The sequence below is a fragment of the Grammomys surdaster genome, unplaced genomic scaffold (genome assembly GCF_004785775.1).
Source record: "Grammomys surdaster isolate TR1022 unplaced genomic scaffold, NIH_TR_1.0 169, whole genome shotgun sequence".
Taxonomy (NCBI): domain Eukaryota; kingdom Metazoa; phylum Chordata; class Mammalia; order Rodentia; family Muridae; genus Grammomys; species Grammomys surdaster.
Genome location: NW_021604617.1, coordinates 11,817,983 through 11,828,590, shown reverse-complemented (window position 1 = coordinate 11,828,590; position 10,608 = coordinate 11,817,983). Strand labels below are relative to the sequence as shown.

At 44.2% G+C, this 10,608-nt stretch overlaps 1 protein-coding gene across 1 annotated transcript in view; it reads left to right on the top strand.

The window, feature by feature from the left end:
• The window catches only part of Adgrf1 (adhesion G protein-coupled receptor F1), a 31,584-nt gene that overhangs the window by 2,839 nt on the left and 18,137 nt on the right, over positions 1–10,608 (top strand). The window contains exons 3-8 of the mRNA XM_028766792.1: positions 110–173; positions 1,242–1,385; positions 2,758–2,931; positions 5,063–5,163; positions 7,047–7,105; positions 9,796–9,947. Coding sequence (XP_028622625.1) covers positions 110–173; positions 1,242–1,385; positions 2,758–2,931; positions 5,063–5,163; positions 7,047–7,105; positions 9,796–9,947 — 694 coding nt within the window. The remainder of the gene's footprint in view (positions 1–109; positions 174–1,241; positions 1,386–2,757; positions 2,932–5,062; positions 5,164–7,046; positions 7,106–9,795; positions 9,948–10,608) is intronic.

Here is a 10,608-nt window from a genome sequence, read left to right as displayed (position 1 = left end):
TCCTTCTCCTTCTCCTTCTCCTTCTCCTTCTCCTTCTCCTTCTCCTTCTCCTTCTCCTTCTCCTTCTCCTTCTCCTTCTCCTTCTCCTTCTCCTTCTTCTTTTTTGTAGAAATATGATGGCCGCAGAACAAAAAGAGAAGGAGATGTCAATGTGGTTGAGAAAAGGCATCCAGGTAAGACTTTGCTAGAGATGCTGGAATACTACACACCGAGGCCAAGAAAACAGTTCCTATCTCAGCAATGGCCACGTGATCTTAAGCATGCTATGAAATTTCCCAAATCTGTAAAGTGAGAATAATTGTAACTCTCAAGAGCGAGTCAGTTCTGAGGATTAAACACACAGCATATTCACTGGAATATTTATCGCTCTGGCCAGACGCCTTACCAAAGTCTACAAGAAAGAACCGGCCTGTTTAGGCTTACAATTTAAAGGGCCAGGAAGGGATGGCAGCTGCAGCTTGAGGTAGCGGTCACCCTCTGTCCACACTCGGGAAGCTTAGGGAAGAATGTTCATGCCCGGCTTGCTTTCTCCTTTTCCTTTAATTCGGCTCATGGAATGGCACCATCTACATTCAGGGTGGGTTTTCTCTTCCCAGTTAAGCCTTTCTGGAAACTCTTTCAAATACACATCCAGACATGTGTCTCCTAGATTACTACAAATCCAGGCAAGCTGACATTGAAGATGAGCGTATTGCACCATACCGGACAGGAGTCTCTTCTTTTTTTCCCTTTGTGTTTCCCTCCTATTAATGTAATTAATGGGCAGAGCTCTTAACTTGGGGATGAGTCCTAATTGTGTTTTGCTTTTGTATTTAAGCAAATTCTAAAACTCCCACTAATGACTGGAACACTTTTTAAAAGGTGAAGTTGGGGTTTTCTCATGTTGCAGATACTTCAAGGAAACCAAAGCTAGGGTAGGGAAGAAGAGTCGGTAGGTAATTCAAGCCTGTTTCCCCTTAACTCTGGGTAGCACAGAGACTGTGGGAATGACTGGCCTAGCAGAAGTGGGAGGAGAGATTTGTATGAGGCATGTGTAAGGCACGTCTCCTCGTGCGCATGCTCTGTATGCGGCATGTGTAAGGCAAGTCTCCTCGTGCGCATGCTACGTCAATGTCTGGATGTACAGAATGCAGTGACAGGGATAGTCAGGGATAGTCCAGGAGCTCTAAGCAGGACAGGATGACTGCTAAGTGATCTTTCCCATAGATAAATACCTTCTAATAACTTCTCTCTACCTCCAGTCCAGGAGTATGAAGTACTGCTTCAGATGACGTACAGAGATCCAGAGGAGAAGGGAAAACTGAAGAAATTTCTGAAGCTCTTGAAATCTCGGTCGCTGAGCTTACATGGTCCCAGCAGGATCATCAGAGTGAAGGCTACCACATGTAAATTAGCTGTCCAGTGACTGGGAGTTAGGGAGGAGGGTGGGCCACAGCAAAGGGTTGCTTTGTGAAAAATGAGTCTTCCACAAGCTCTGTGGCATCAAGAGCTAATGTTTCTTCTTCATGCAACATGCTGGCAGGGGGCTGTGTCCATGGCATGCCAGCAGAGGGGCTGTGTCTATGGTTGTCCCTCAGGTACCAGCTGACCAGGGAGATCTTACTTCAAATGCATCCAGTCAGAGCACCAAAGAAATGAAACCCTGGAGACTCTTGCACAGGCAATGCTATTCTTTGGCTGAGAAGGGACAGACATTAAGTCTACTCCTATTTTATTGGCTATAATTTGTCCAGCCTTATGGGGTCAGGATATGAAATCCCACTCTGTTTCTTGAAGATAGCAAGGACTAGTTGGTAGCACAACCCACAAAAGTGGCTTCCAGCGAAGTTCAATGAGTTGGGCTGAAACTGTGAGTGTCAGAGTGTTCAGAACCCAGCTAGCAGCAGGAGCAGAAAAACACATAGAAATGCAAACTCTTTGGTCCATTTCAGACTTGTTGGCTCAGGAACTCTTGGGGTGAAGTGCTTCAGGGAATCATGGGAAGGTTTGACCAGCACTCACTACACACTTCCATATACCTTTCTCAAACATACCATGAACCATCCTGTTAAGAGGGAAGGATTTTTGATGGGGCATGTCAGGCCAAATCCACATTGACGGATAGACATTTTCGTCATGTGCCTCACCTCTAAACCATTCTGCCTTCCTAAATTTTTAAAACATTAAACATTTGTATGTGTATGAGTGCATTGCCTGCATGTGTATGTGTGTACTATGTGCCTGCTTGGTACCAGAGGGGATCAGAAGAAGGCTTCAGATCCACTGGAATTAGAGTTCCAGATGCAGCGAGCTATTGTGTGGGTGCTGAGAACCCATCCCAGGTCTCTGCAGAGAAGCAAGTGCTCTTAAACCCTGAGCCGTGTTGTCTTCAGGCCTGGCATGTGGAGTGCTGATAGATGCCGACTGGGGCTCAAATGACACAGTGGTCCACTGCCCTTTAGCCCTCTTCTGTAGCTCTAGGTTGTGACTATGCTCGCCTGCCTTTCTCTTGCACCACAGTGGATACCTGTGGTATCAGTAGCCTTGTTTTGGATGTTAAGCCTGGCCATTTGGGTTTTTATCTTTGCTACAATTTTTCACACTAATCTTGTAGTCTACAGAGTTGGGCATTTCCGCACCTTAAACGCATTGCTAATCTTCCAGCTTCTGCTGAGAAATCCTTGGTTCAGATTCCCAGTCATAGCCAAGGACTGAGCAGATGTTGGTTTAGAAGGCAGACACCGAGACGCTGTGTTCTATTTCTTTTTCTATACGCAGACTGCAGAAACGGAAAGGAGTTCCTGGAGTGTGCCTGCGAAGACAGCTATATGTGGTTTCCTCCATCCTGCCTTGATCCCCAGAGCTGCTACCTTCACACAACCGGACATCTGCCAAGCTGTAATTGTTCCCCTGGAGGCCTCAGGCAGAGCGTTAATTTTTGTGAGAGAGCAAGTAAGTGCCTGTTGGCTGGGATGCCTCATCCCGGCAAACTCCAGAGACTGTACTGTACTCTGGCTGGCTAAGGCATGCTGAAGGGCAGTAATGAGGTGGTGATTGCATTGAAAGGCCTGCTCTGGGTTGTAAAACATATATTGTGAATCACACACACACATACACACACACACACACAAGAGAGAGAGAGAGAGGGAGAGGGAGGGGGAGAGGGAGAGTGAGAGAGAGAGAGAGAGAGAGAGAGAGAGAGAGAGATACAAAGACAGAGACAGTTTGTGTCTTGGATTTTTCTCTGCGTGTATCTCTCTCTCTCTCTCTCTCTCTCTCTCTCTGAGACATAGACAGAAATAGACATAGACTGACACACATACACACACAGAAAAATACAAGACACAAACTCTCTGTCTCTCTTTCTATCTGTCTCTCTTCTGTTTCACCAAGGATGCGATGAATCTAGTTACATGCACTCCAGACCCTAGTCTGACTTTAAGACAGTTTCCCCTGTAGCTCATGCCTATAATCCTAGCACCCAGGAGACAGAGGCCAGAGGATTGCTTTGAGTTTGAGGCCAGATCGAGCTACATAGTAAGTTCCAGGACAGTCTGGGCTATAGTTTGAGACACTGTCTGCAAAGGAGAATAGAGAAGAAGAGAAGAAAGAAGAGGAGGAAGGATAGGTGGAGGGGAAGAAGAGGAGGATTAGGAGGAAGAGGAAGATTAGGAAGAAGAGAAGGAGGAAGAGGAGGAGGAGGAGGAGGAGAAGGAGGAGGAGGAGGAGGAGGAGGAACATTCCCCTCCAAAGACTACTCTAGTCATCTTGAAGCTCTGGGTTTTAGATCTGAGGAAAGAAAAGATTGAAGGAGGAGCCAGACATAATTCCGTTTAACCGGACATACCTGGTTCACCTTCCCAGTACCACAGCTGCTCATGTTGTGGCTGTCCTATTTATTAAGGATTATCTTCATGTCCAGTTCCAGGGTAAAGCCTCCAGGAGACCACAAAGCATTTGTCTTGCTATGTATGTAGGGGAGGCTAGGTTGTAATATAAGAGGCAGTTTCTTTAACAAATACCAATGAAAGCCCACATTTGGGGGAAAAAACCCTATTTGTGTGTCATCTACAAGAACTAGAAAAAGGACTCAGCCAGGCATTGTGTTCATGAAGGGCTTCCCACAGTATTGTGGAGGCAGGTATAGCCAGATGGACACAGTGGGGCTAGAGAGCAGAGGTAGAAAGAAGTTTCCTCTTGTGGACCAGAGAAGGGCTTCCAGAGCAGCTAACGATTAGGCCCTGAATGAAGAACAAACAGGAGTTGTCCTTAGAGAGAGAGACCAACTCTGTACAGACAAGCACTAGCCCTGAGCTAGTAAGCATGGTGTTCATAAGGAGTTAGCAAACTGCTTTAAAGTTGTGTTATGGGAGGATGTTGTGCTGGGGAGATGTCTCAGTAAATAAAGTACTTGGTGTGAAAGCATTAAGACATGAGTGTAGGCCTGGCAGTGGTGGCGCACTGTAATCCCAGCACTTGGGAGGCAGAGGTAGTTGGATTTCTGAGTTTGAGGCTAGCTTGGTCTACAGAGTAAGTTCCAGGACAGCCAAGGCTACACAGATAAACCCTGTCTCAAAAAAATAAAAAACAAAAACAAAAAACAACAAAACAAACAAAACAAAAAAACCACCAACCCTCCCCCCCCAAAAAAAAAAGACATGAGTGTAGATCTTTAGCTGGGCACAGTAGGGAAGGAAAGATTCAGGATCTCTGGGCTACCTGAATTGGTAAGCACCAGGTTCAGTGATAGACCCTGTCTCAAAAAATTAGGTACAGAATAATTTAGAGAGACATTAGACATCCCATTTCCATGTATACACACACACACACACACACACAGAAAGAGACACACACACACACACACACACACACACACACACAAATGTTCTCATGACTGTTAGAAACTCACCATTGAAAACTCTGGTTTTCTTTTTTTCCTTTATTATTTTAGATGAATATATTTTATGAAAATAAATGGAAATACCATGTATTCAGAATTGGACTTTCATAATTTCATGCTGCTGATAAAATCAAGTTAGACATTTATTTTATGTAAAGACTTTTTCTCTTCTATTTCCCACAGAGGTTTGGGGCACTTTTGAAATTGACGAAAAATTTCCTGAAGACCTTTGGAATTCATCATCTGATGTATATGCCCACTACGCAACTGGAATTGAAAATCAAGTAAGCATTATTTATTATGTAATGATTTTCTTTCTAACCATAAGTTCCAGGGCTTTTCAATTTAGAATATGCATTTGATATACATTTCATATGTGTGCATATTTGTATATAGGACATACCCATGTGGGTGCTGTGTGCACTTATAGGGGACAGAGAAAATGAGAGTTAAATATTGTCTTAGTTCCCTGTTAGACAGGGCTTTTGTTTTGACCTGAGGCTCACTAATTCAGCTGGCTGGCTAGTAAGTCTGTATGATCTTTCTGTCTTGGTCTCCTGAGTGCTGAGATTATAAAAATGCACCATCACATCTGAGTATGCACATGCCAACAGAGCCCAGAAATGGCCATCAGAACCCCTGAAGTTAGACTTATGGGTGACTGTGAGTCACTCAACATGGATGCTAGGAAGGGGAAACTCAAGTTCTCTGCATGCTCCTAACTGCTGAGCCAACTCTTCCGTCCCTGTCTTAGTCAGGGTTTCTGTTCCTGCACAAAGATCATGACTAAGAAGCAAGTTGGGGAGGAAAGGGTTTATTCAGCTTACACTTCCACACTGCTGTTCATCACCAAAGAAAGTAAGGACTGGAACTCAAGTAGGTCAGGAAGCAGGAGCTGGTGCAGAGGCCATGGAGGGATGTTACTTACTGGCTTGCTTCCTCTGCCTTGCTCAGCTTGCTTTCTTATAGAACCCAAGACTACCAGACCAGAGATGGCACCACCCACAATGAGTCCTTCCACCTTGATCACTAATTGAGAAAATGCCTTTCAGTTGGATCTCATGGAAGCATTTCCTCAACTGCAGCTCCTTTCTCTGTGATAACTCCAGCGTGTGTCAAGTTGGCACACACGACCAGCCAGTCCATTCCCTTAGTGCATATTTAATTACTTATTTTGGATGAGCTCCACTCTACCCACAGTTGATGATTCTTGAGCATTTTCCTGAGACTTTATTTCTAAATTGCCTTGTGTCTGCTTTTGTGTATTTATTTGAATATTGTACTAAGGATTCTTGACTATTTTATGGTTTTTAATCACATACGGTAAATTTTCACAACCTAAGCTCAATTGTCAGCATTTTAATTTGTCCCTCAAAGGAGTGTCTCTTAGAAGCTGAACAGATTTACTGAACAAAACGTTACCTCACAGTGAAGTCCCGTAAGAACTAGACCAGTCAATCTGAAGACCAAAACATAGACTTGGGTACATGACTTCACTGCAGTCATTTAAGAACAGACCAGTCAGTGTGGCTATGTTGAGGACCAGAACATAGACCTGGGTACATTTATTATATTATTAGTACCCTACTCCTTGCTATCCTAAGATGTTGATTATCCACCATTATCAAAGCCTCCCTGTCTCTCTGTTCATATGTGAAGGCCAGAGGTAGATCTCAAGTGCCTTCCTGTTAAAAGGTGTCTATATTATCATTGAGATTATTTTGAGTCAAAGTCTCCCATTGGCCTCACCAATTGATGAGACTGGTTGACCAACAAGCTCTGCCTGTCTCCACTTCCCAGGGCTAGGGCTCCAGATGCATGGGGCTATATACTCTGCTTACATGAGTGCTAGGAACCTGAACTCAACTCCTCATGACTGTGGTGATGACTTTGCAAATGGAGCCATTTTACCAGCCTCTGATAGCTCACTCTTTCTTAGCATCATCAAAAACAAAGTGTGTGTGTGTGTGTGTGTGTGTATGTGTGTGTGTGTATTCTCAATTGTTACTTGACTGTATTTTTATGACATATAACTTCTTCCCGTGGTCCCTTCTCCTTTTGCTCATCTGTTAATGCTTTATTTATTGTTTCATCTGTATTTTGCTCCAATGTCCTTTTGATGTGTGAGGACAAAGCTTGAATCATTGTCTTTTGTTTTCTTTTTAAGCTCAAAGAAGCATACAGAAGAGTCCATGGTTTTGAGTCAGTTCAGGTCACTCAATTTCGGTAAGTACCATCTGGTCTTAGAAGGGCTGCTCTAGAATTCCAAACTAGTCCTGAGAATGCCCAGTGATGTCCCTGCTGCCTTTGTCAGGATTGTAAAGTCAATGCTAGGCAGATAGTTTAGTCAGTGTATACCTTGCAAGGATGAAGTCTGGAGTCTGACCCCAGAACCCACATAACAGTGCCTGGCATGGTAGTCCACACATCTATTCCCAGTGACAGGGCAGTAGAAACAGGGGATCCCTGGGGTTTACTGGCCAGCAAGACTCATCTAATTAATGAGATCCTGGCCAGTGAGAGATGCTGTCTCAAAGGGAGTAGATGGTATTCCTAATGGCAACCTGAGGTTGTTCTCTGATCTCCACATGCAAGTATGCACATGCATGTGAACACACATACACATTCATACATAGAAGAACACACACACACATACATTAAAAAATTGTAAATACATGGGCATAAGGTGATGGGACCTTGAGAGGAAGGGGGAGATCATAGAGTTCAGGTTCAGGAAGGGGTGAAAGGTGGCATTAGGCTGTGGGTGTAGAGAGGTGAGCATTTCCTGCACACCGTGCATGGACAGCGGACTTGGCGCTGTATAATTTGGAATCAGGATGGAAACCTTGTACAAAATAGCCTTCTGGCCAGGCAGGCATCAAGTATAGACTATGGTTCAAAACTCAGAGGTCATTGTCTATAGCAAATACAGGGATATTTAGTAAATCCGCCTTTTGTTTATGATTCAATTCAACGTTATTTGGAGTTGAGCATGCCAGCTACTTGTGGTCCACTTGCTGGAGGAAGTGGCTCAGAGGTCAAGGAACGTGACTCATTATTTTTTCCATGGTTCACTTCAAACCAGTCATGGGGAATTTTCAACAACATTTGCTATAAATATATTCCTATTCCATAAAGTCATTTAGAAAGTCCCACGGGAATAACTTTCTTTAAAATCCAACACAGAGAACACTGCTTCCATCTTATGGCAAACATGTATCATGGATCATTTTCTTCTGAGCCTTTGCTGTCAGTGATGGAGTGTCTTAGATGAAGCTGAGATCCAATCCCAATGAGTCTTACACTCTAAAGCTGAAAAGGTGTGATGGTGCGTGCTTGGACTCCTAGTGCTTGGCATGTGGAGGCAGGAGGATTGCTGTTATTTGAAGACGGACCTAGAGTGCAAAGTGAATACAAGGGTAGCCTGGGTTACACAGGTACACCTTGTCTCAAAACAAAATAAATAATCAGTAGGAAGACAGCTGGCAAATGGTATAGGGAACCGGGGCATCAAAGCAAGAACACCAAGAGTTTAGACCTTGGAGCCCCCGAAGTTCTCATTCTCCTAACCCTGCTTCTCTTTGTGTCTCAATTCCTTTTGTTTAACTTGAAAGTAGATCCTTTTCTCATACAATATATCCTAATTATAGTTTCCCTCCCTCTGCTCCTCCCACTTCAATGTGAGCAGCTGTGGGGCTGGCGAAATGGCTCAGCTGTCAAGGATACATATTGGTTTTCTAGAATTCTTGAGCTTAGTTCCCAACACCTATATCAGATGGTTTACAACCATCTGTAACTCCACCTCCCGGGCTATCTGATACCCTCTTCTGATTTTCCCCCCTTGGCATCTATACCTCATGTGTATGTACTCCCCCCTAACACACTGATACAGATTTTTAAAAAGTAAACATTTAAAATTTTATATTTTATACTTTATTATAAAGCATGTAAAACCTCTTTTTTAATTGAAGAGAATATAACACTAAGATAGGAGTAGCTGGGCATGGTGCCCTACACATACAATCACCGCACTTAGGAAACTGAGACAGGGGGATTGCTGCAAGTTCCAAGCCAGCCTGGGTTCCGTAGTGACAAACACAGAACCAAAGAGTGAGGGTAACAGGGTGCTGATCTCATAGATCCACCGTAGGGCTCATTTCATCAACATGTGTGCACATGTGTGCTCATGCCTCAGACACCATCTGTGTTCCTGAGGTTTCCATCGGTGTCACCTGGACTTGGCCTTGCCCCTGAACTCTGAATGTGAGCCACCAACCTGACATCTCTGCTTGCTCTTCCAGTGAGAATGCCAAATACATGTCCACCCCTGCTTCCTCAGCCTACCCACTCCTGGCCAGCCACCTTCTCCACCTTCTTACCAGTTGCTGGACTCAAACCTCTGCTGTCTTTTATGTTCTGAGCTGTATTTTATCTCAGCAATGGTAACCCTAACTAAGACATCATTATAAGGACCTGTTTCAAAAACCAGAGAAGTTTGTCATGGAGAAAACTTCTCCATGCAGCCATATGTAATGTGAGGTCTTTACTTCTTCCTTCTATGCTTGTCGCTGTCTGCCTGTCTTTTCATGACATTTAACATTTAGAAATGTGTGTGGACATATGTATGCATATGGGCATGCATGTGCATGCAAATGAATATGTACATATGCTTGCATGGATGCAAATGTATGTGCACACGGATGTGTGTATGTATTTGTGTGTGAATATAAGTTTGTGCGTACTCACATGCATGTGTTATGTGTATGTGTGTTGCATGTATTTCTCTGCTCCATAAAGGTATCCAGCAGATCTGCTTGCTTCTTTCCTATGGACTCCATGTCACGTACTTCCAGATTTGCCCTAAGAGACTAAACGAAGGTTCAGTGAATCTCTTTCTTCCCACATTCTTACTGCAGAAAGGGAAGCATCGTTGTTGGCTATGAAGTGACTGGCTCCACCAGCCCTGCTGAACTCCTTTCTGCTATTGAACAGCAGGCTGACAGGGCACAGGCGGCCCTGAGAAGGCAGTTTCCAGTCAAACATGGCTCTTTTCGAGTGTTTGGGAAAGGTAAGGCTGGGTTCTCATCTTTGTTTCAGTCCTCAGAAATTAGAGTTCTAAGAGAACTGTTCTAACACCTACTTTTGTTGAAAACTGGCCGTTTTCCCCCTCACCATTGGACAAACTCAACCCCAGCTGACTCGGAGGTTGTTACTAACTGTGTCACCTGGGCTTGGCCTTGACCTTGATTGGAGATCTGGAAACACTGACATCACTACTGCCTGTGATGGACGTGATTTGGCTGTGCTTTGCTGGAGTATGCATTGGAACAGCCTTGGAGCTGACAGTAGTTTCAAATCACCATCCAAAGACCCAAGGGGAGAAGGCACACACCCACCTCTCTCTCTCTATTTTTAAAAAATATCATCTTAGTTCATTTCTTCTTGGTAAGAGAAAACACCCGGATAAACGCAACTCAGGGGAGAAAGGGTCTGTTTGCTTCACAATTCCAGGTTACAGTCTATCCTTGGAGGGGAACCAAGGCAGAAGGAATTTAAAACAGCTGGTCACATTCACAGTCCAAGTCTAGGATCCAGCCCTTGAAATGGTGACACTTACATTCAGGGTGGGTTTTCCTATCTATCTCAGTTAACCAATCCAGTCAAGAAAATCTGCCACAGACCTGCCCATATAGCATCCTAGACAAGTCCTCATTTAGACGCCCTTCCTA